Source organism: Battus philenor, unplaced genomic scaffold (assembly GCF_028537555.1).
Source record: "Battus philenor isolate CCGP_79_NKW_IND1 unplaced genomic scaffold, ilBatPhil1.0.hap1 SCAF_4, whole genome shotgun sequence".
Lineage (NCBI taxonomy): Eukaryota > Metazoa > Arthropoda > Insecta > Lepidoptera > Papilionidae > Battus > Battus philenor.
Genome location: NW_027181704.1, coordinates 6,723,653 through 6,751,593, shown reverse-complemented (window position 1 = coordinate 6,751,593; position 27,941 = coordinate 6,723,653). Strand labels below are relative to the sequence as shown.

General features: G+C 31.1%; 1 protein-coding gene across 1 annotated transcript; it reads left to right on the top strand.

Annotated features, from left to right (window-relative positions):
• Window positions 1–6,819: 6,819 nt before the first annotated feature.
• On the top strand, window positions 6,820–24,556 carry LOC137928702 (proton channel OtopLc-like). The gene is made up of 14 exons (XM_068771645.1): window positions 6,820–7,075; window positions 7,968–8,068; window positions 12,550–12,711; window positions 13,772–13,936; window positions 19,268–19,382; window positions 19,861–19,963; window positions 20,239–20,352; window positions 20,616–21,067; window positions 21,149–21,248; window positions 21,337–21,509; window positions 21,581–21,695; window positions 22,034–22,188; window positions 22,712–22,858; window positions 24,378–24,556. Exons 2-14 carry the CDS (start codon window positions 7,968–7,970, stop codon window positions 24,549–24,551), a joined length of 2,076 nt encoding a protein of 691 aa, XP_068627746.1. The 5' UTR covers window positions 6,820–7,075; the 3' UTR covers window positions 24,552–24,556.
• The last annotated feature ends 3,385 nt before the right edge of the window (window positions 24,557–27,941 follow it).

Genomic DNA, 27,941 nt, shown 5'->3' with positions numbered 1-27,941 from the left:
GAAGCTTAATTGGACAACAACTCGAATAAAATAGGCATCGTCACAAAACATTTGATGGGATCGCAATCAAATGCTGGTCCGTCATGATTGAGACAAAATACAGAGGATTTTTTTAGTGTAGTGGATATTTTAGTGTAGTGGACAACAAAGCTCTTTGAGGGTGACGAATAATGCAGCACTTCAAAAGTCGGAATCTTTGTATGTGGCGTGTTAAGGACACAGGCAAAGGGAAACTCGGCAAAGACTGAACAAATCATTCACATAAATACATTTATTCCAATACTCTGAATGTATTCATACGCTAGTTAGGCAGAGGAAATAAGTAATGATATTAGGGTGACTAGCAATGTGCAATACGTATCGTAATATTATTTGCAATATTTTAAATTTTAGGGATATATACATAAGTATTTCTGTTAAATACTCGTCTATAAACAATGTAATAAGACTCCGAGTCACTTAAAAATTAATCTTTATAGCATAATAAGAGCTAATCGAAAGAAAATATACTCTATTCTATTATAAAGAAAAAAAATCAAGTGACCGCCACATGACTCGCCGAAATACTAATAAAAATGTGATATGAATTTACAATCAATATTCTATTATACGTAGATTAATAAAGCAATGGAAATTACCCCTTTATCTTATCAGCTTTTCAGCTTATCAGTTTTTCCGAATAATATCTCTAATACAGGTTAAATGCTTATAAGTGTAACAGCCTTAAAATGGTGAATATATAGCTTATTTGTCAGTAAACAGGGTTTAAAGCTTTTACAGACTATTTTCAATTATCCTTACTGTATAAACTGATCGCTCTGAAATATGTTACATTATTTATTTTTTCTAAAACCTTGTAACAGTACAAAAGTAAACGATATTTGATTTAAGTTTTTACGCGTTTTCTTACTATGTTATGACGTTTGTTAATTATACAACCATTGATTTTTTGTTATTGCAACCACAACCACCTTGTATAAAAATTCTAATGAAGTTTTGATACGTCTTCTTCATCTTTTAAGCCGATAGACACCCACTACAAGGCTTAGACCTCCCCCCCCCCCCAAGACCGTAACGATGACCGGTCTAGCGCTGCCCACATTTAGTCACTTCTCGAACTGAACTATTTTAAAGAGTTACTCCTTGATCCTTGGTACTCTAGGTCCTTGGTCACCACTCGAAAACCTTTCGGCTCCAACGGCCATCGGTTGATCAAGCGATTTACCCAACTGCCCACTGTGGACCACTGCTGCAAAAGACAAGTAATTTTTTGATACCTTCACAGTTTAAAGCGCTCACAATGTTTTCAGAAAATTTAATTTCTTTAAATCTGACGTCGCATCATGACAAAAAGATTTGCTTCACGGAATAATACGTGCGAATCGTGCTACATAAATTGATGGCTCAATTAACGCGCGCTCGCGACGTGATTTGATCAACGAAATCAGTGAGCGGACTGGAACCATGGCGGTGTACCTCTGAAATCACTTAATTCGTTTTAAACCTGTCTGTAACATCTAAATTATTTTACTTTAAATGTGGAATTGGTGAAAAACGAAGTAAGTACTATATTTTGTTCAGGTCCTTTTTAAATATACTATATAAAATTTTATTTCTATACAAGCTTAGAGCTTAGCTCTTGCGACGTAAAATATAGAGCTGACTTTTATACTACCCAAATTCTTTCATATAAATGTTTTTTGTAGTATTTTATTTTATGTAAACGTTCAGACGTTTTTTTTTTATTATAGAGACGAAAAATATAACCATCTATATTACTCAAACAAACTGACAAGAATACGCAGACATAATGCAATTATTACATTTTATGCTATATGCAATAGATGAAAATAAAATGCTTAAATAGAAAAACTTTAAAAAAATTTTTTAAAAGAAGACTCACGGATATTTAATTTTGATTAAACGTAAAACAAACTCATTAATTCTTTTATAAAAAAAATAAGCGGCATTATATCTTAGGGAAAAGAATAAGCAATTTAATTAATTAATTTTTTTTAATAAGTAATATCTTAATTTAACAATTTTAGTGTAACGTTTTTACAAATAATTGCATCATAAAGTATGCGATTCAAAATTAAATTAAAAGTTCGATTGTTATTAAATCAATGTGTATTTTCTACTAATAAAGCTAATATCCAAATATGTATATTCACATTTCAATTTTTTAATTCTACTGCATTTTTTTTCATAATTAACGCCGGAGAATAAATAAATAATAAACATTTTATTCCCACTTCTATCTATCTTTAAACTTTTAAATGGTACATAAATAAACAATTTTCCTGCATTGTTTTCGAAGTAATAATAACATATTAATTACAGAAAAATAAAACATCAAAAAGAAAAACGTTTCAAATATAATTTTTAGTACAATCAATTCCCAAACTAATTCAAATTTTATACACACAAACTGAAATAAAAACGCAGATGAAATTTCACATAAACTAGATTTATATGTGTGTCTAATTTATTGCGCATAATATTTTTATTTTAATCCTAATCTAAAACATACTTCAATATATGAATTGTCCGCATTTACATTTTCCTAAAATCTAAATGTATTTATGATTTTCATCATGAACAGATCATCTCACAAAAATCATTCAATATTGGCGTGATATTTGACAAACACATTTGTAAAATGGTCAGGTTATAATTTGAAGGTATCACAACCACCTAGCATGCAAATTAAAATTGATCACGACCTAAAGCGCTAACAAGGGCAGACTATATGACTGACTTTATTTACTCGGCTATAATACACACAGATATACACACATGAAAGTATTAACTACAAATTATCAACGCTATCTTCTTCCTATATACTATGTATTGATAACTACGAAAAAAGTGAAAAAGAAAGTGATTTTATAATTAATGTTTTCATTTTTAATCTGTTGCAATTTTTAGACTAATAGTCTCTTTAACGACTTCGAAATAATTAAATTAACTCATATTACAAGTCCAGAGGAACAATGATAATCCAATTCCAAGCATGTCTATGAATATGATAATCATCATCATCATCATTTCAGCCGTATGTCATCACTGCTGGACATAGGCCCGCCTCCCTCATAGATTGCCAATAGTACCGTTGAAAACGTGCTGCTTCCGGTTTCTTCCAACCACGAATGTATATTGTAGGAATTTGTTGTATAATTTTAGATTTACTCATTATTCTTAAAACAGGTGGTCTTAAATATTATCCAATATCATTATTCGTCAGAAAAAATGTGTACAGAGTATCTCAATGCCTTTTTAAATCGGTATTTTGATTAAAAGAATAAAACGCTCTATCGAAAAATAATTTATTAATTAAGTACACAATTTGGGAGTTTATTTTTTTAAATATTTTTTTAACCTTCACGTCCACAATCCATGGTTGTTAAATCAAGACTGTGCTAAATCAAGGCCAATTCATACTAAGGTGGAGAGCTTTTGCCTACAAAAATTTCACAAATGCATACCAAAGATTTGTGTCGAATAGCCACATATTCAAGAGAACATTATTTAATATTTATAATATGGAGAAATGACTGATGGTCATGCAACAATACAAACATATAAAACTATATAATAAAACATGAAATAAATACCACGCATGCACGTTAAGAAGTTTATATTATTTCACCAAGAGTGGCGCTCTCAAATGGTGACCCCGACATGATTAACACGCGTTACATCGAGACCAGAGATAAAGCGATAGAAATACGTCGCCGGATCATCCATGGCGGCTAATGAATGGCCAGACCAACAAACTATACTATGATATCGATGGGTATCCAGTGTGCAGATGCAATAAAACTGAACTGAGCGGAAGAAAATAAATACGAATAAAATGACTCAAGTGGTCAATTTCAAATTAACGCAGGCTGAACCTACGATGAGATGCAGCATCCGTGAGGTAATAAAAATTTACAAAATAAAAGAAGAACAACTTCGTGATACCGCATCGATACTTCAGATTTAAGTGCATGTAACGAAAATTTACTTAATTTTTTTTTAATTTCATTACTGTTCGCCTTCTCATTGAAACAAGTTAAAAAAATTGATCTATTCTTTTGGTATAAACATGCAAATAAATTTATTCTCATAAAACAATATTTACTTGGGTATGTGGTTAGACAAATTTATCGGATGTGTATGTTGTTACGCCGTTCTTCTTGATTCATGGCTTCTGAGATGGGTCTCTCCTAAACTCGTTGTCCTCAAAACTGAGGATCATGTCCTCTCACCAGCTTCCGCCATATGAGATAACGTCATCGATCCTATGTATGGCCACGTATATAGAGTCGTATACAGCTGTATCAAGTATTGTACAGATTTATTCGGACCACCTCATTAAAATACGTATACGCGATAGTTTGCCCTTTAATTTTCCGGTGATCATGGGCGTCTCTAGGTTGTTGGTCGTCCTTCTTCCTATATGAACTTGCAAACACTAAAAACAGCATTCAAGGAGTTTAAGACAGAAAAATACAATTGAATATAAAGTTTTACAATTATTTTCTAATATTTATACAAAAGAATAAATTTAAAGAAGGAAGTTATGAAAAACAAAAGCTCCATTTCATTCTAAGCTCTGTATGCTCAAGATTTTTCTTCTACACAATTTATAAAGATATGGAACTGGCTGCAAGGGATATATTTTCAAAAAGTAAAACTATTTCTTATTACCAACATTTCTTGGCAATGTAATTTTTACGCGGACATAAGAAAATATTTTTACTCTCTGCTCACCGAAAAATCTATCATATCCATAATAATATAATGATAGATATTTTGAATAAGTAATGAGCTAAGTGGTACTATTTAATGCAATAAATTATATGTTTTAAGTTTCAGAATATTTAATAAACCTTTCTAAAGAAATATTTTATACAAGAGATGTATGCTAATGAAAGACAGATAATGTACATTCCACAATAATATCATAGAAATGATCACGTGTTTGTTTCTGATATTTTATGCATTCACACACAGTCTTTTTCGTTTGACCTACCTTTTAACTTCATTAATTTATTTATTCAACTATTACATTGTTAATATATATAACAGCGTAATAACGATTCTGATATCTCCTATTCTAAAACCAAAGAGACATTAAATAAAGTGATTACAAAAATTTACGGTTTATTTGAAAATTCAATTACAAAAAAAAACACTAAAACTAAGCATACATTATATAATATCTAAATTCAGTTCTTATGATATGTTCATTTATGTTGAAACCGGTAATTTCTGCCGCAAAACAGTATTACGCTAAAAGAAATGTACCATTTAAAAGACTATATATAATTGCGCATCTGTAACCCTAGTCAGATGAATAGAACTGTTTATATAAATTATAATATCTTCAAACACTATGTCAAACGTACATTGTCATAAGTTACTTTTTACCTCCATATTTGTTAGCAGCTTTTTGTTTACGTAAATCACGATTTTAAAGTGCACCAACATCTCTGGCATCAGGTGCGATACACTCACGCAAATATTTTAAGAAAATACCGAGAACGTTCCATTAGGGATGTGACTACATCGATAAGAACTGTGACAGGATCAAACTTTGAATACAAATAATACATACATCTGCATACCCATAAATTTTTTTAATATCTTCATATCATTTTATCTATCCATATGAATGATTTTTTTTAAAAAAAAATTGTAACTTTTGTCATTTTGATCAAGTTAGTTGGGCTATATTCATTCTAAAACGCAACTATGATACCGATCGTGCAAAGAATAATTAAAATTTAAATTTGAATATCGAGCATACCGTAGCGAGCCGTTACTAAGGAGGGGTGTCTACGTCGCGGCCGCATCCTACAGCCAAACGGTAAACACTTTGCTGTAATCTCGAGATGAGAAAACTTTCAGTTCTCTTAATTCAGAAACTTATTCAACAACCTAACAACCTTAGAGCGGACCGCCCGACGGACGCAAAACAAACAAATCTTAGTGCTCTTTAATCTTTGTCTTTTATTTAAATAAATATTTAAATAAAAACACTAATGCTTTTTGTGTCTCCGTGAATCTGAGATCGTCAGTCTCGTTTAATCGAATTATACTCAATATTTTAAGGTATTTATTAATAATAACATAAGTATTTTTGGTCAGACGTAATGGTTCATAAACATTTTATCGCAAAGGAAGAACTTAGGTAATTACGAATTTATTCACACAAATTTCAAGTTCTAGCGTACAAGCTATAGAAACACTATCGAAGTTTTCTCATTTCGTAAGTTAGCGTTAACGTTTACAGTTAACATTAAATATCGTAACCTTAAGTATTTTAATTTTATAAAGGAACATAAACTTTTGCTAAACTATTAGCATTATGATTACACGTAATGTTAATTATATTCTATGTCTAGTGAGTACACACAGTATAAATTTAAAGGTAAGTTTTATTAAAAGATCGATGAAGTTAAAGGCACTTTTAAGTATTTTTTAATCAAAAGAAGAAAACGATTATTTTTTATCTTTAAAGTAAGTAATAATTATGATTACGATATAATATAACAATGATTTATTCAAATTATAATGTCTTGTATATTAATGTCGAAAATTAAAATTAAAGTGTTTTTAAAATACACATAGACATTCAGTAACTATAGCATTAGACTGTCCATACAGCGCCTATATAATAATAAACGTTTTATAGAGATTAGGTTATTTGTTTATGTTGTTTACATAAAGTAATTGGTATCATAAATTCATATAAACCTTTGTAATGATATGGTGCATTGAAGCTACATATTTATGCAAAACGTGTCTTAAGAACACTCGGGCACATACACCTTTATTCTCCGGTCAGTATAAACTAACCTCGGTAGAAGCTACTTGTCTCATATCGAAAAGGTCTATAGCTTCGGTAAGATTTATGTAAAAACCGTAAAATGAAAGAAACTTGATAAAAATATTCGCTAAAAGCAATTTGGATGTGCCGCGTCAATTCAATTACGTATGCCAAGGGTCTCAGTATCGTGTTGAAGATTAAGGCAATGAAAAAATTCTCCAAGAAAATATCTATCAAACGCTTTACAAACAGGTAGGTTAATTTATCTAATTATTTTATGTTATTTGTTTCAAAAGCATCTTATGTACACATAATGAATACATTAAAGGTGATAATTAAAAAACATGAATCCTTTAATCGTACAAAACTCGGAAAAATCACTACCGATTTGATTATTTCTTTCATATTTTAATTAAGAAAACGAAAGTTCTTATATTAAAAGTTTAAAACTGAGTGTAAATTAGATAAATAAATATTTATAAAACGCCTTGTATTAGGTGTACCAGGTTCAAATAAAAGTAAATGAAAATGATATATTAACAATATAATCACATTAACATTATCATAGACTATGAAAAATAAAACTTATCTCTGTATAATTAATTTTCATTGCTTATGATTAAGACATTAAATTCATAATTAAAGCTATCAGGAGTAAGTTGTAGTTATTTATTTATTTCATTGGATTGAGACTTAAGTAAACTTTTGGCAGTTTGAAGTCTGCTGGAGCGGCTTATTAATAATAAAAATTAAATATGCAACAGAACAAATAGAGCGGTTACTCAAATTTAATCTTAATTACAAAAGATGCTATTCTATATTTAGATTGAAATGTTTGTTCTTATTACAATTGTAAATTATTAATATACATGTTTAATAATCAGGCAACTTATAATCATTTTAAAAATAAAGGGGTTTAACGAAAAATTAAAAACATTTTGATTGACGAATTAATATCTAGTGTATTCAATAATAAATTATTATAATTATCCTTCCATTAATGATTTTCTAGGGCGATTTCCTTGAATTTTAGAATAATATAAAACTTTTAAGCCGTTAGATGCAAGCTTCTTTAAACCGCTTATATTTTAGCGAACTAAATGATGAAGAGACCTTCAAACCTAATATCATAGTCGATTTACAGATGAGCCCAGCAAAACGCGGTGTACTCTCCGAAGCGGCTGAAGGTCGCCCGAGTGTGACCGTCACCGACATGGATACCGTACAAGAAGAAAACGACGACAGGTAACGAAATTTTTCATTTAAATGCCACACAGAACCATAAAAATTTACCATGTTTATCTTTATTTTAATTCAACATAACAAAATTTTTAAAAAGCTTACGTTGTGAACAATACCTTCTTTTTTATATTTCTAAAATAATTGCATTAATAAGAACTGAGTGTACAATATAGTTTATTATGCCAAGATTTTAATTAAAGTTTGTCTTGAATAGTGTTTTCTTTGTCTTTACACATAACTCAGTTTTATCTTTTATCTCTTATAAAGGATTTGTTGCAAAGACTAATTACACCCCGCACAACTATGCAATTTATTTGTACAATACTTTTAGTAAATTTAAACTGTAAAAGTTTATAACGCTTAATATTTGATATTTTGGTAATTTATAATATAGTTCTATGTTCAAATATTTTATTATATTTAAAAGTAGAACACGGTTATAGTTTTTATTTCTTCTTTGTTATTATGTTTTATCATCATTTAACTGGAAATTAAAAAAAACCTGTAGAAAAAAATTTAGTCCTCTCAATATTTCAGAATAACTTCGATCAAATGAGGTACAAATATATAGATAAAAGTCAAATTTTAATCTCGCCATATATGTTGAAGCAATGAAATAAATATATACTCTCTAATAGAATTTGCTAGGCATCTTCGGAGTGTCATGAATTTTTGATATAATTTACATTTAAGTATGTGTTTGTATATAGTGTTATTAGGCCCTATTTCCTCTGTATACTACCAGATTCAGAATGTTGATTCTATCAAGAATAATATGGCAAGCTACGATATTTACTCTTTGGCGGTAACTTTGTAATTTCTTCATGTTCTAAAAATCTTATAAATGTTAAGTGACTGATTAGCATAATACTAATCTCAAAGATGTCTGTTTCCTATATAATCTTTAATACAATAGTTTGTTTTATTTTCAATCTTTTCTTAAAATAAGACAGCATTAAAATGAACTTAGATATGATTATAAATATTTTACCAAGAACACTAACTGTACTGTGATGGTTGCTCCTTAAAATATTGTAATGACTATCCAGTGCAGTTAAAGAGTTGTCCTCCTCTAGCTACGCCCACTTCTATCTCACAGACAACGGGGTCGCTATAATGCACATATCTGACAGCTACATACACTATTTACAAATTCATGCATCTTACAGCTTTACATTTTTTCGCGGATTTATAAATTTAATCCCGATATTAAGGTCGAACAAGTAAACAAAATTACTAAAACTACTACGTAAAATGGAGTATCGTTTCAATAAATGTAAGTACACAAAATATATGAAAAATTATGTGAAGCAGAAAATGTATATTGTAATATTTTCGTATCGAATAGATGCGGCGCGGATACATCGAAGCTTAGAGGGACGTTTCCGGGGAACGAATGCACATTTTGGAGATTTTACGCTCAGAACGCTGAAGTCGAAATAGTTCAATACAACTGTACTTCAGGACAGATTCTTCTTTAAATATAAAGTACACAGGGCGTTAGAATTCTTTCAATTTATATTAATGCCATTTTAAAATTAATACATTGTATCACAAAACATCAATATCTATTGAATATTATCAAGACGTAAAATTGTGTAGCTGTGTGTTGTGGTATCGAACAATATTTTAATCTTTAATTACGATTACGGTCGTACTATACGTACGGACGGCAATTGCATACACAAACTATTAGTAGTAAAGAAATGAGAAGTTTAATTTTAAATAATTGAATATTTTTTATATAATATTGAAGATGCCATAGGGATATACACCATCTTTTTATTAAGTGCACGTTTTTTGCGAATTAATATCGTAAGAAACAAATCCCGGGCCCTACAATTCTGAAAATATGAGACATCTACTAATCAATGCAAAGTAGAAATGACGACTTCATATTTTCTTTCTGAAAGATATATAAAAAATATATAATACATGTTTATACAAATATTTGAAATAGCATCAAAATTATTTAAATAAATAATTTTAAATTTAAACAGTAGCCTTGAAATACTTGTTTATTAATATGCCTTAATAGGCATAATAATAATTTAAATTAAGGCAAAATAAAATTAAGGCAAAAGGCAAATTATTAATTTAAATAATTTTGATGCTATTTTAAACATTTGTATAAACATGTATTATAAGAAATCATATTCAATATCAGATCTAAAATTGGCCGCGTTTATCTAAGTCAAAACAAGATACACAATTCCGAAACACTCTGTAACAAAGGGAAAGTATGAAACGCATACGCAAAGAGGGATTTTGGCGCAGTAACGGCAGCAAAGCTTCGAAAATATTTATGACGTTTGATAGACCGCTTTGTGTCGCCTAACACACCTTTCTCTCCTCTCTTTTCATTTATTCCCATTGTATAGCCCTGCTTTTTCTGGAATTTATTTCTGTATTGATTCGAAATATTTTATTAATAATTGTGTTATAAATTATAGCTCTCACCTAAATATATTAATTCCATTTGTGCCTTAGAATTATTTCAAATATTAGTTTATATTTTTCGCAAGATAGTGATTCGATCTTTGCACTTATGTTTCAGTGACATTTCTATAATATGTAATTGTATAATTAATTTATAAAACTGATGTAGATAAGTTTCTATCTTAATTTATTTTATATTATAAGCTCATTAATCAAGTGAAGGATATAAAGAATAGTTGTATGTAACTTGAACATTGATTGCATAGTGGTTTGAAAACCCTGACTTACGATCATATGGCAAGAGTTCGATTTCGGAACATCGCTACTCATAAACCATGAAAAAAAAGATAAGAAACAGGCCCGTTGGTGAATTATGGCTTGCGTATAGTCTTCGTAAGAGACGGCCAAAATCGTGGCAAGATTACTGGGGATAACACAAGTTAAATTCATAGTTAACAATTTATAGTTATTTTGTAATAGATGGGCAACTTCATTTCAAAGACGTAGACGGATTAACTTCTTAGATATAACTAGCTAATCCCGCAAACGATTTTTCGCAAAAAAAAATTTAATGGACAAATAAAAATAAGGGTTGGTCGTAGGGGGGTGAAAATTTAGGGATGTATGTATCTTTGTATGCTATATCATAAAAAAATGAAAACAAAAAATTTGTCTAAAAAAAAATTAAGGGGTGGACCACCCTTAACATTTAGAGGGATGAAAAATAGATGTTGCCCGATTCTTCACCCTGGCCAATATGCACGCTAAGATTCACGAAAATCGGTCGAGCCGTTTCGGAGGAGTTCAATCACGGACACCGTGACACGAGAATTTCATATAACTATTATATTACGCCTAATTTTTTTTTGCTCAATCAGAATGTACCCATTTCTTTTAATTAAAATTATTAGTTAATAAATTAAAATATTTGTATGTGTATTGCAATATTATAATTGTTCTAATTTTCAAAATCAATACAAGGAATACTCTTGGAATTACTTTCCAAAGCTTTGTATTGCAACTGGAAGCCTATGCCCTGCTTTGCGGCTCGCACAGGTCGATACAGCGAAGGTAATCCACCTACCTTGTGCAAAGCAATACATACATCAGATATCTTATAGACAATACAATATTGATACACATTATATACAATAGAATAGTGTTACAACTATATGACAGATGTTCACTTAAATAGTATGTATTTATATTTAATTATATATTATATTATATTATTTATTATTTTTAATATTATGTATTTATTGCACACAACACACACAAATGATACAAATTTAACTTAATAATACAAGCAAGAATTGAAAAGAACCAACTAATTAAATAAATAACCTAGAGTAACAATAAATACACACACTCTTTAGAAGAAACAAGTAATTTAAGTAAACACTTTTTAGTTAATTAGTGTTTAGTTTTCACATCTTTCGATAGGTTTTGTCGTCATGTCCATGGTATGAATTTTGGTCATGCGTTCAGCTAAGGTACCAAAACGGTGCAAAAGACTTGACATGTCGACATCGTACACTGAAAAAGCTCTAAAAACAAAAGCTACTCGAATTTTCGTGTTTAACGTTACTGTTTCTGAATTTTTGGACTGAAAAACAAGCTTTGTGATTGCCCGGTGACTCCGTTCGACAACAAGTTTAAGCATATTTTGCAATGCATTGTTTCTCAACTGCAAAGTCGCCATAACTTTTCGGAGCAAAAAGTTACGCTATCGAAAAACAAACGCTTTAAAGTTTTTTATGTTAATTTGCAAATGCAGATAAAATTACTATAAATAATAAAAAAAAATAATTAGTTATTGATAATACGAAATTTAATATTAAGAATTATGCGGTTGATTTTAACTAATTAAAAATAAACTTTTATATTTTTTTAGCATTTTTTTAAATTGATATTTTCTTACTTTTTCAGAAGTACCTTAATTTTGTTCATATTTTTTTAATTATTTAAAAAAAAATCCACGTCTCTCTATATATTTATTAACCAAAAGCGCACTAGAAGCATAAATGTAATTATTTTACTTTTAGTGATGAGTCGTCATATTCCGACCTGGGAAGACTTCGAGATCGAACCAAAGCTATGCTGGGTTCAGCTGCAGATCCTTTAATACAAAGTTCACATTCCCAGCCGAATAGTAGAAGAATGTCCAACGATATAGAAACTAAGCTGGCAGCTAATCTTAACACAAGGTACTATAACAGTATGAATTCAAAATTAATCGTACAGTAAACGACCAGTATCTGCCTCTGGATATAATCAGGTTAAAGAAAATAGTGTTCCGTAAGAAAATTTCTCTTTCTAAGAATAAATAAAAATGTTGTGTACGTTATTAATTAATATAATTAATTTTGTATACATTTTTTGTTATAGCTTAATAACGATATCGTTATTAAAATATTACAAAAAACGTACATAAACATAACAACATAACAAAGACTGTCATATAATACAAATCTTTCACTAAAATGAAAATATTTCCGCGAAGTAAAATCTTTTAAAATAATGTTAACAATATTAGTGTTAGTGTTAAACACTGTGTATATTATATACGTACCTAACAGAGGCATTTATGTTATATAGTATGATATTCAACATCGTTGGTATAGGTGTAAAAGCTTTAAAAGGGGTGAAAATTCTTAACCTGTTTCCAATCACCTGTATAAAATCATCTTTTTGAAATATAATAAATTAATTCTTTATTGGAGTGCGTCATAATTTCCAGTAGTACAAAGTCAGCGAGCAGTAATAGCACAGCGGTAGAGAACTGAGAATTGCGATCGTAGGTCGCGGATTCGATTCTCGAGGTACAATCTTATATAATTTATACTTAATGCATTAATTATATGGGATTACCATTGCTCACAAACAAGATTCCAGAGGATGGGCGGTAGCGTCCCCTGTGTACCATAATACCCCACTGCGATGACCAACCCGCCTGTCAAGCATGGCGATTATGGCATAACCCCTATACATATCTTTGGGGGAGGCCTATACCTTGCAGTGAGCGTCCATGGGCTGAAACAACGACAACAAAGTGTGCAAGAACGGATTGTAAAATATTAATAATTTTATCGTAATCTAAATTTTGAAATCGCTTTTAATTACTATATTTTCATGATATTATTTTTCATTTCTGAATTTTTTTATTTTTAGCTATACCAGGGGGAGACCCTTTAAAGCTTTTACACCTTTAACCTATCACCCTCTATCAACACAACAAAAATTAATTACTTATGTTATTTCTTGTAGAAGGCCATCAGCAATAATTGCCGCATTTCGGCGTCCGTCTCAAGCTCTAGCTCTATGTGCGGCTACCCAGCGTAGATTTTTATCGGAACTCACGCCACATTCTCGCGCTTCAGTTGCTTCCACTATTCACGAGCCTCCACCTTCAGCTGCTGAAATTTTGGGACAGTGAGTATTAAAATGTTTCTATGAACACACACCTTTTACTTATTTTCAACGTCAATTCAGGTAATCACAAGCTTAGATTCTAATATTTGGAAACAAACTACCTAGAGCCACTACACCTACTACCTACACCCGCGTCTCACTCCTGTAAGCTTTTTACGGGCAATGCGATTTTGAAATTCTTCTTTAGAAGAAAAGAAAATTAATATTGCTCCAAATCATAGAGTCCCTAAATTTTATTATACAATATTTATAATACAAAAATCATAAAAGTTATTTATAATTTAAATTAAATTATTACTTTGAATTCGTCTTATAATTCCTGTGCAAGGTATTATATATTTTCGTCCGTATAGACAAATTACCATAAATATGTTATAAAGATAAATATTATATTATAGCAGTTTACACATCACGAAACTTCATTATTTTAATATTCATTGTGCTGTGTAATAAATTAACGTGACAAACTTTAGTCAATTTAGACGAATGCACTCAGCTGTTTATAATTGAATAGTCTTTTTTATACATGTGCGGTTCCAACAAGTCTTTCCGTGGGTATACTTAAATGTGTCCAGGTCTTAGAAAAATATTAATCAATTAAAACAAAACTAAACCAACTTGATTCCTGTTTCTCTAATGCCATTGTAGATAATCTTATTACGATATCAGGCCGGGTACAATGTAAGCTATTCGTTCCTGAATAATTAGGTTAATTGATGTACAATAACGGATTATACTCGAAACTAATCACTAGACTAAATATATGCAAGTCTAATCTTAATGAACTTCAACAAACCTACAATCAGAATCGTAATATGTGAAATAATTTAAAATTATATTTCACTCATGCTATATAAAAACAAATCCCTCAATAACAAAAAGTATAAGATTCTAAACCTGATAATAAATACCTTGACATAAGAAATTTTTTAGTTATGTTACACTGCTTACAAACGTCTGAAAACATTTTTCTGTTATCTCTGTAACTTGAAACACGACACATAAACGTTATTAAGCTAGTTTCAATTAGAAATTAAAACACAGTAATGCGATCATTTAGTAGTAGAAATCAACAAATTTCCCAACAGGTGAGTAGTAATGCTAGAGAACCTCTTTATTACCACATCTGAATTTTCTGCGACATAGCAATACAATAACTTTAAAATTTGGCCACAAATTGATACTGAATTACAATACTGTATAGCAGGGACGAGCTCCGACAATAGTTATTGCGGTAAAGATCTGACCATTACAGATAACCATTGCTATGTCTTGTACGACAAAAAACGGAGATCTTAGTCTATAGTGATAAAAAAATCAACTAAAATTCCTCTAGATTATCACGTATTAGAAATCAGATTCTTTCTGCAACTACCCGCTGAAAAAGATCGATAATTTTTTTTACTGGTGTACTTAACAAAAAACTATGTTAGATGTAAACATAAATAGATGTAGACATCGTGATTGAAATAAAGAAGATATTATCACTATCATCTTGTCAGCCGATAGAAACCCACAGCAAAGCAGATTTAGGGGATTCCAAAAAACGTCACAATAATCAGGACTGCGTCGCTAGGGCGCAGCGACTCCCCGCGACTTAGTCAGAACATCTAGTGGGAGCACGTGGTCGCCACTCGACAAGCTTTCGGCTGTAACGGCTATTACAGGTTGCACTAACGAAGTACCTCTATTATTTACATATTAAATTCATAATAAATTATAATTATAATTGCAGTTCATAATGCTTGTAGCAAAGCGTTTTAAGACGTGTTTCCGAGGGATTCATTTTTAAAACATATCTCACTGACCAAAATAATAAGTACCTTTTACGTTTTTGAAAACATATAACGTAAAATATATATAAATGTGATATTTATTTTACGTTACAAATATTCACAATTTCTTTTAGTTAAGTAAAAATTAATCCACCATTTACGTTTTTAATTAGTAAAATCTCAAAGCCGAAACGGTTAATGCTATTGTAAAATGTCAATCATACATATATTATTAAAACAAAAATATGAATCATCGGTAACTGTTTACTGTCTGCATAATAAAATAAAATTATAGGCCTAGTATTCTTTACGGCTCTTTCAGCTTGGCCGAACTCCGGACATAGTTTGAAATACATGAGATGTAAACTATTTATTTATGATGAGTGTATGTCATGCTACTTATTAAACAAGGCTCCTTTTCTTTGTCCTCGTGTTCAGAGATGTAATAAAACATTTTTGTCAATCATTTGAGCTTTTGATAAAATAAAAAAGTTATCAATTTGAAAAATAATTTTAAAATTGAAGATAAATATCAAATTAAATACTCCTTTCATGTATGATACCGTATTGTCCGCATGAAATCCACAATATGCATAGTGTATCACACGTCTACTATTCAGAACCATACGCCGTATTTGTTAATAGATAGACAGGCTGACAATGCTTCCGTGAGCATTCACAACCAAGCTTCGACGCGAATGTAATTAAATTGTGAAAATGATTTCAATATATTTTTTGTAAAACAATTTTCCTTTTATACTGATATTCTGTTTTGCAATGTATCATTTATTCACTGCTGTTTATTTTAATGGATAGCAACAAGTAAAGAATTATTATAAATTACTGCTATTATGTTTTATGAAATATAAGTAACTCCTTCCAATAGAAAGAAGCAATCATTTAATGCGAGTGCTTTTGTAATAACTATTGTAAACAAATTGGATACGAATTAAATTATTACATTCGAAAGGTTACGTTAAGCACAACTAGGGCGAATGACAATTAAAATTGTATTTTGTGCTATAGCCTTTTTATTTATACACGAAATTAATACCAGAGGAACAAATCAATACGAATACCAAATCGAGGATACCTAAGTTGAGGATTACTTAAAACGCAACCTATTTATTTAATTATGAAAATATCAATGTTAATAGCAACTTAATATTATCTTTCATTAAAAGCAGAACAGATGATTTACTTGAACTACTTTAAACAACAGCTTACAAAATTGTAGATTTATTTTTTTATAATAATATGACAGTGAAAAATTCAGATTAACTTAATCGATTTGTATCAGAATCTAAAGATAAGAATTGCTACTAACTACATCAATGCATACCTTGTCTAATTTACATTTTAAGTTGACAACAGGATTTCCCACCTCGGCCTTACAAAAAGAAAATTTTCTACGTTGTACAGTTTCATACGTTAAAACAGAAAAAATATACATTGAATTCATAATTTTTGATCCTACATGTTTTATCACACTATTCAACACTTTACAACAACATTACAAAAATTATGGCGATTTGAAACTATATATCAGGATAAATGATACATGATTCAAATAATTTTTTTTTTTTTTTTAATAGCGAACATAAAATTTATTGAATTATTAACGTACTCTTAATTTTTAGCCAATTATGGCTAAACCATTATTCTAATTATTCAGCGCAGGTTTCTTACATTTGTGTATTTTGCTATATATTCTTGTCATTACCATTTCATCCATAGGACGCCCACTGCTGGACATATCTGTTCCCCATTTTCCATAGCACTGGCTGGTAGCAATGAACATCCAGAAATTTCCGATGCCATTAAATTTCTTAACCTGTATAATATAATTCAACGCATTAAAAAAGCCAGGGCAGTAAAAAAGCCACTTGTTGTTGCTGTTGGTTTCGTTTAACAAAATGATAAACGAGTTACTTTATTTTTCGATAAATTGCCGATAAATTCTGTGGAATAAACCGGTTTTTTTATTTCATTCATTGTTTTTTAAAAAAGTTTTGTGTTCTCTTTATCGGATATTTATACAGACGAAAATCAGGGAATCATTATATCGATAATTGAATTTGAAGCCGAGTTCTGTTTTATCCGTAGATAGTTTTAAAGAACTAATATTTTTCGGTATCGTACAGAAGTTTTCTATCCGGACACGGCCCATCTGTCTCTTTATAATCAAAGATCAAAGAGTCACTAAACAGTATGATACAAAGATATAAGAACCCTAGGTTTATTATTAAATTTTTATTAGTTAAAAAATTTTAGTTGATTAGTGAAGATAGCGGTCCAAAGTAAAAAGAACAATTCTGTCATGGCTTTACGCCGAATCCATTTTTTCAGAAATTTCTAATTTAATTTAGGATCACGTAAACGTTCCATAACAATAAATATTTAAGTGTTTATTTAATTAATTATTGGATTTAATAAGGATGCAAAAAGAATTTACACAATCCAACTAAATATTATATATACAAAATATAAATAGTGCAATCTAAAAATAGCCTTATTTAATAGAATGTCATGTATAAATAAATTGTACATCTAGACAAAAAACGTCCCTGCGAGCCGCGTTACTGGAATGCTAACCTAAATATAATAATGAATATATATTGAATTGAGGTAAATAATATATAATGTTCGTACTATGTCGCACCGATGACTATTAGGTCAAGTTATAATTATAAACTTGTATATTTTGTAAGGAAAAGTACAGTTTTTTTTTCTCAAATTGACTAACCATAATAGGAAGAAGTATATGTTGTGTGTTGAATGCAAAACTTTTAAATACTGAAAGTAAAACATTTATATATTAAGTTAATCTTAAATTATAAAGTTCCGGTAGTATGAATTAATGTGTTAAATACATAGATATAGATATAGGTAATAAGTAACTTCTTAGAAACGTTAAAGAATTTCGACGAGACCAAAGATCCGATCGATGTATATCAAATGGTAATCCGCACTTGGTCTCGCGTGGTTGATAAGTGCCCGTACTCTCTGAAAGGAGGTTTGTGTCCACGCGCAAACATACGAGCTGAACATAAAAGTTCTTAACGTATAATTGTTTGTTATAAAAGTTCTTGTAAAATTTAAAAGTAAATATTCTAATGCTTTTATAATTAGTTTAAACCACATTGACGTACGTTATAATAATAATTATTTTTTGATGTAGTAAGTTATTATTTTCTTGATATATCTTGTAAAAATATTTATTTCATTATGTAAAAATCCGTAACATTTTAACTACTTAAAAGCTTAAAATGGTGTTATATAATATCGATGATGTAAACTCCAAAAAATATTTTAATTCATAAGAACATTTTTATTAAGAGGATTTTAAACTTATACATACTTTTTTATAAATATGTATTTACTAAATTTAAATATCTTATTTACAAATTAGCATAAGCGTATTATGACAAATTATTTATGTACACAATGCAAGAAAAAACTTTTATTTTAAACTAAGACTAAGCAAAAGAGTATATCACGTGTGCAATAAACAAAATCAATCAAATATAATTAGGATTTTTAATCTGCTTTTCAGTGAAGCTCTAAATAAAGCGTTATCAGCATTGTATGCGAAACTGCTGGTTGTGCTTGGACTTGCCTTTCCCGTTACAGAGGTTATTGCGAAAGGAGTACCCGATACATACTATCAGGTAAAAAATATTATTAAGTTATTGAACATAGCTTTGAAATTAATTAGAAACTGGTTCTCTATGTCAATAAATTAAACGATTATATCAATTATCAAGGATATTGAAACTAACATCATTATTATCATCATTTCTGCCGTAAGACGTCCTCTGATAGACATAGGCCTCCCCTATAGATTTTTAGTGTTTTATTAGGACCTTAATAAGTCATCTTGTGGTGGACATCTTACGCTGTTTGTCGGACCGCAGTCTCTTCTCCTGGACCTTAACACCCTGTGGCTTGCACACTGCCACTGTACCGGTTACTTTTGATCGTGTTCAAATCTTTTCGTTTCTGTTTCGATCTCGTAAAGAAACTCCGAATATAGCTCTTCTCCGTAGCTCGTTTAAAGCCGCTTAAACATACAAAGATATACCATCACAGCCAAAATCTTTTTAATTTATTAAGTAAAATTTTAATCAAGTCTTTTATTGTTTTCAGGGTTTCTACTTGTACCTTTATTTGGTGTCCGTGCTCTTCGTTATATTTCATTACGTTAACTTGATTCGGCAAAAAGCTGTAAATTTAATCCTCCAGGAGCATGGTGAGATTTACGTCAAGTTCACATTTTACCAATTACTGGTTACTCGAAGTAAAATCTAGCAGTCATGAGTTTTAGTAATTAGCCGCATTTGCGTAACAAAATGCGACATTAAAATCGCATCTAGTTTACATAATTGCTACCGCAAAGGATATTGCCATCTTTGCTTTGTATTCTACTAACTTCTTTAGCCATTCGTATTATTTTTAATTGTAAATCTTCTTTTCAAATGTTCAAACGACGAAAATGTTTTAATTATCAACAATTTGTGTCTACAGAAATAACAGACAATAAAGATGAAAAAAACGGAAAAGTGACGCCGAATGAAAAATGTAAACAGAAGGAAACAATTTCGCGTTATGGCAGTTTTTATTTAAGATTGGGAGCTATGGGTAATGTTATGGCTATTTGTAATTATGTTTGAGCTACGACGAAATTTTCTAATTATTTAGTTTTGGCAAGTTCAAAACCATTCTTTTCTAATCTATGATCAGCAAAATAAATAATTTTAATGGATTTCAAATTTTTAAGCCATATGGTTAAAGAGAAATCGTGGTGAGTTACTGACTCGTCGATATTTCATATAGTAGATATAGATTCAAAATGCCATCGCAGCCATAGGCCAGTTAATAATAAAAATTTTATTTTTTTATAGCGTTCGGTATTGGTTCCATGGTGTACAGCGGACTAGAGTTCGGCGAATATTTCGAGATGACAGACCGATGTCGATCCGTAATGTCCGCATTGACGCCGGCGTTAAGAATGGCGTTGACACTGGCACAAATGCAATTCATTTTCTTGACGAACAAAGATATCGAAGCCGGCAGCTATAAAATGGTGCAGAGATTCGGATTTATGCATATGATCGCGACTAATCTCTGTGAGTGGCTGTACGTTCTTGTCGAGGAAACAAAGCATGAGATACATCACTTGGAGCACTCAATACTGTCGGAATCGAATGGATCTCATAACGAAACAACAGAGTTCCCTTGTAGACGAACAAATATTATGGGAGCTTTATTACAGAATGCTTCGCCGTTCCTATTCCCGTGTACAATTGAATATTCCCTTATCTGTGCTGTCATTCTATATGAAATGTGGAAAGAGGTAATCTCTTCGCCAGAAATAAAATTATAAACACTTTATCTGTATTCACTATAAAGTACTATTATTAATAATTCTTTACAGGTGAAATGTACACCCAAAGATTTTGAAAAGAAATTCAATATTACTAAGAACAAGTCAAGAAACAATTCAGTCACACCAGAAAAAATCTTACAACAATTTGGTAATTATTGTGATTAATTAATTAATTTCATTGAAAAACTTTGTCCAGAACATATTAATTCGCTTTAACAATTGTTTTCTTTTTTCAGCGGGAATGTTGGGAGTCAGTTCTCCTCATGGAAGTCGTACTGCCCTCCATCATTTCTCGGTCGACTGCTCACACGCACATCGCGGCCTGTTTGCTGGAATTTTACTAATTGTCATAACAATAATATCTTTAATTATGTTTTTCGTCCTAGCACACAATCCAATGACAATTAATGTAATTATCTATTATTTTTCACTTTATTTTTTAATTTATTTTGTTATTCGTAATTATCAACTATATTTCAGGATGCCATATTTCAAGTAAACATATGTGAATTAGTTCTCTACACTTTGACTTTAATTGCTTGTGCTGCGGCTTTAAAGCAGATGCGTGTCTTGCCATATAAACGAAAAACTCAAGGTACAAATTCAAATTACATATCGTTCGTTCCTTATGCTAAATATACCGTTTTATGTCTGGTTGTTCATCTCACTTGAAAATCGCCGTTTAACGGGCATAAAATAGTAGCGCTTATAACTGGATTCTGTTTGGAGAGCGCCGTAGATAGTGATATTACTGAGCTAATGAGATTATCTCACGTCTCAAGGCGACGATCGCAAGTGTGCTGTTGCTCAGAATATTATATAACAAATCTTTATTTTGCACCATATTATTACGACCTCGTATAGTAAAAAAAGTTACTATGATTTATGTCAGAATAAAATTAAATATTGCTTTAATTTAATGATTCTTTTCAGCTGTTCTGGGTCTCGATACCTCGTTATTGATTTTGGCCCAGTCAGGGATGTTTGTGTATTGCATGTTCAGTCTGATAGGAAGTCACCACACCATGTATGATGACAACAGTAGCGGAATCGTTGGATTTTTCTCCGAATTTTTATCTTTAAACCAGGTGAGGCGTTTAATTAAAAAAAACTGGCTACCCAATCACAACTTGAATAAAGTTATTTTCGGACAGGACCAAAAATTTATGTTATATTTAATAAAAATTGTTATTATTGGAAAAGTATAAAGTCTTCAACGCTAATGGTAAAGGCCAATCAAAGATTCTATAATTGCAAATTCCAATATACAAACAACATTAATAAATAAGAAAAAATGTTATAACTTATTATTACTTATTATTGTAATTAAATATGCTTACACTAAAGTTAAGAAAGTAATGAATGTGAACCCGGCAGACTTCTTCCGGTTCCCTTAATTATTTTCATCTAAACTGTACAAACATGTATAAATTTTATCGTTGATATGCAAACATCGACATGCGTAAGATATGAAAATTACAACGATTTCTATTATGACCTTCAGGTTACTAAGCAATTCCGATACTTCTGAACTTTTTATTTTGATTAATTTTGTCTGAACTTTTTATTTTGATTAATTTTGTCTCACCATAACAATGGTTTAAATTTCAGACAATACTGCAATCTCTTTTTATTCTTGACGCATGGTGGAGACGAAGCAGTACATCAGAGCAACGTCGAAATAAACCTGGACGCCAACTGGTTACTTTCCTACTGGTAGCTAACATGGCAATGTGGGTGATAAATACCCTTGAAAAGGTAATATACTTAACTTTTGTACATAGAAACAGTAAGCCTCTTTCTTCGAAAACATTGAACCTTTTTTTACTTAATCTTTATTTAGTTCTACTCGTAATCATACACAATACTCCTTTTCCTACAACATTATTTAAATTTACTTATAGTATATGCAACGTTTGCCTTACTTCAAAACACTGACCTCGTTTTGTGTAGATATATCTGAAAATAGTTATACATATCCGTTTATAGTAGTGCTCAACAAAGATTTCAGCGAAGACGGATACCACCGCAAAACCTCCTAAAACGCCCAACCTTAAGCTCAGAATTGGATTCACAGTCCGAAATAGCAACAACACATTGTTTCGAGTAGTGCCCGGATTATCAACTAAATATCCGAATAGTTTTGTGGCTTTTTATTATAAAAACATGGAATAAAAACACAATTTCATAATCATAAAATCATACTAAGGTTCTCTACCATTTTTTTGTTTTGTTCAACTCGTAGGTAATAGTTTGAAACACTCGCCCTTGCTAGGGGCAAGGTTGGATTACATCAAACTTGTTCTTTTATCATCGCTATACAGTAAGGCCTCGGTAACACCTTAACACATCTACAGCCATGCCAATGATGCACTCCAAAACAGACATTAGATAAAATCTTCAAACTTCTGATTACTAAGAAAGACGCGCCGGAACCTAAAACCTTACTTTTTGGCCTCTTTACCTAACGCTAAATCGAATATATCATTTCTATGGTAGACAGAGGTCAAGGAGACCAAAAGAGTGAATACTCACAAACACAAGTTCTTCTCGCCTCCTTGGGGCAGATTCAGTTTTTTCCGCCAACCGTCATGGATTATTATCTCCTACAGCCACATCACCTGCGCTGGGACCCTACTTATTCACGGTGGGGAGCGATAACACAGTCACTCCTCACGGTCGCTGTGGAAGCAAAATTGATGCTCCTACCTCCGTTCTGGCTGGATAAGCCTATTTCAGAAGCAAGCCCACTTGCTTGCTTCTTAGAGCAGCCATCTTATAGCAACCTTTGGCTATGTAGGTTTTCCTTAGTTTCCTCGTAGATAACCAGTCCACAGCTCCACGGGCGGGAAAAAGTTCGTGGGGAAGGTTTTCCCACATTTTACTTCGGAGGCTTTGCGTAATTTTCATTTATAATATTGTAAAAAAACAGACAGAACTAACAGACTGTGGCTTATTATCGTATATTATGAGTTCGATCCTCATTTGGAGCACAGAGAATATATATACTGTGTGATATCTGACATGTCTTTGAATTAAATTTCCATATGATATGTGGACGTTTACTATTTGTAATATCAACTAACCTTCTCTCTGAGAGTATGTTACCTCGACGTTGCAAAGCTGATAAAAAGAAAGTAAAATATTGATTTATACATAAACATACCAGATCCGGTGGATTAGCAGTAGATATTATCGTTACTTGCACCTCTTTCTGCATAAAATTAAATAATAAGACATTTTATGTTATTTATTAATAGCACATTTTGTTCCCTAGAATCGGGCAGAGTTTCGACCTGCTCACTTGGCTTTCTACGGACCATGGGCCTGGACGATAATAACGCACGTGTCGATGCCGCTTGCCATCTTCTACAGATTCCACTCGACCATCTGCCTCTTTGAAATTTGGAAGAACAGCTTCAAGAATAAACCTATATATTTAAACGTATGATTATTCTCGATAATATATAAAACTAAAGGTAAATTAAAAAATCTTACCTTATGATTTAATACATTGATTAAAATTAATTAAAATGACCAACATTATTGCTTGTCTTATTTAAATAAAATAACTCCATTGTATTATAATAAGAAAACACTAATTAATGTGTCAAAATCATTTGTATGCCATTCGATAGTAATATTCTTTAGAGAAGACAACGGATTATAATTTTTGCCTTGATGTCCTTTTTAGGTCGTCCTTATCACGTAATAAATTTTAATAAGTTTTTTGAACAAAAACTAGTATAACATCATATTACAGTGTGAAGGAATTTTAAGTAATATTATAGTAAGGCTTGGAAATGAAGTGTTCTATTGCTGTAATAAAGGTATTGTGAAAGTGATCACAAAAAAACCAGCCCGAGTTTGTTATGGGCTCTGCTAAGATTAGGGCACGTTTGAAACCTTCAAGGCTTTAAATTGAAGGATAGTCATAGAGAGAAGCTCTAATTCTAATTTCTACTGAGCTCTTCTGACTTTTTTCTCATCACGTACACCAGTTGTCACCGTAAATAATCCTTTATAGTCACTTGTATGAAGAAATCGATAACATAATTTATTATAATGATAACATCGTTTCGTCGTCAGGACATCACGTCTCACATTAAGGCCCCCGTCGGGTACAATGCACCGAACACTCATTACACTTATTCTCACGACACGGCGACCGCACCCGCCTAGCCCGCGTTCAAGCGAAGGCGGTCAGGAAAGGCCTTTGTCGCTCCCGACCACTGAGTAGCCTCGCTTCACATAACTTACACTACACCTCATTCACTTCACTATACACCCACATAGGTATAGTATCTCTGCGTGCGTAAGTCTTCGATGTAACAGGGATACGACCACCTAGCGTAAATTTTTTAATCCGCGGATCACCTATTCCCGCAGATTGGATTTAGATGAAGCTGGACAAGCTATGTAGTTACACATCAAATGCAAACATTATTTAAAAATACTTTTATTTGTCTTAAATCACTTCCAAAGGCCACACGGATCAAGAACAAAAATTAACCAATAAAAAATATCATTTAGTTAATGTATTGAGTAAAGGTTTTTAACGTAATAACCATTATTATATGTTCTTTTTAATTTAAATCTATCAACCTTACTATAACACGTATCGCATGAATTTGTAGTTCTGTGTTACGAAGAGACAATGGGGCTGTCTAAGAAATCATGTCAATATGGTCTAAGGTTATTCTGAGAAGTTTATGTGCTCTATGTAATATTTTTACTCATTTACCTAATTTTTCAAATTATTTTCCACTTTGGATCCTTTATAGTGATGACTTTTATACCTGAAGAATGACAGAAGAACTCAATTTGATAAATATTATTGTCAAATTGTGCTACTTTACTACGAGTATCATTTGTTTCTTCGTGCATAACATAATTTCTCGAAATAAACTTCACTAATGATAAATAACTTATAAACTTACCACCACCGTATTCAATATAATTGCACATTTATATTAAATACGGTGGTGGTAAGTAATTCTGCGCAAAACAGTAGCATTACAGATGTAACCAGAATAATGTTTATCACGTCTATAATACTACAATTTAAGTTTAGTTATTTTTTTCATTTTCGTCTTGAATCGGGACTGAGTAAGGCTATTTACTTTACCAAGGGTAAACAAAACATGTCATCTCTTATCTTTCATTATTTTGATTTAAGCTTTTTGTAAAATTTATTAATAACGAACTGGCCTAACAGATTTCGTATTATTAAAAATTATGATATAAGCTGTGTAGCAATAAAACAGAAATGTTAAATGAACGAATTTTATTTACGAGTGATCACTTTATAATGATGTAATTTCTTAGTAATAAACACAGATTACTGAAAAATGTTTTTTTTCCTATATCGTACATAGACTACATGATACACGATATTCATTGTAGCCTAAAACGCATTTTGAAACTTTGATTAACGTCTAATGTTTACAACTAGAGACAGGTGGCTTAATCCACTCGATGATTTGCATAGAGAAGAAGTGTTATCTCTATTATTCTATTATTTTCCTCACAGTTTTTCTATTTTTCCTCCTTAAGAACCTTGTACTATAATAAAATTATTTAAAAAAAAAAAGTAAAAAGTCAAGTCAAGGTATGAATCAGATCGGTTTATGGCTTGTATATCGGCTAATGTTTGACGAGCGAATATTTATCATCATTTCAGCCGAAAGACGTCCACATCTGGACACAGTCTTCCCTCATGAATTTCCAATAGGACTGGTTGGAAGCGGCTTGCATTCAGCGTCTTCTAACTACCTTAATAAGGTCTGTCCACCTTGTGGGAGAACACTCTACGCTTCGCTTAACAGTGCATGGTCTCCACTCCATTGGAATCAAAGAACTAAAGAACCTTAAAGTCCCAGGCAATCTGTTCTACCCGCTTCAAGCTTCAAGCTACCAATCCGCCGGCTTGTCTGTTACTTTAATCAATAAACAAATAAAATTTCATTCACCTGTTATTGAGACAGTGAAAGGAAATATTTAAAGGTTTATTTAAAATTCTTAATTATTAAAAGTTTCCAACGATGCGTGAAAATAATAGCTAACGTAAATATAAATCCACAATACATAACAATTATATTTAATGAATAACAATAACAATTGAATAAAGAACTGATATCCATTTGATAGACCTAATAGTTTCATTCATAAACATAGCAAACTTTGAGTTCAATCTGTTAAAAAGATCTCAAATCACGACTTAACTTTCTGCAATAAGTGTCCCGTGTAAAACAGGGGACACTTGTCGATTATCGCAAACAGCAATGATAGCTAGCAAACAAAGCCGCAGGCATTTGCTAGTTCTAAGGTGTATTCCTAGACTTACTAACCAAACATTTACATATATTATGGTTAAACAGAAATACTAGAACGAAAAAGAGAATTTTATTTTTCATTTATTTATTTCTAAACAACATTGAAGTATTTTAGAAACTTTATATGTGCTTTTAAATAGACCTAATTACAACCACTTTACAATTACCATACAGTTTCATACCAATTGTCGAATAACGCAATGTTCTCTACAAGCGTTTATTCTGCGTTAATTACTGAATTGCATTGTATTTATAATAATATTTTAAGCTTAGTAATCATTACAATTTATACGTTATCAATTTTTAAACTAAATAATAGTTGAATTAATTCAATACGTAATTACATTAAATTACAATTTATTTGGTCTACCATATGTACATATACATACATACAGATAAATACATGGATGCAAGCGCGGAGCCGGACACGGACGGGCAAAGCAACATTGGACGATCACCAACACGGTGGACAGACAGCCTTGTTAAAGTCGTCGGAAAACGCTGGA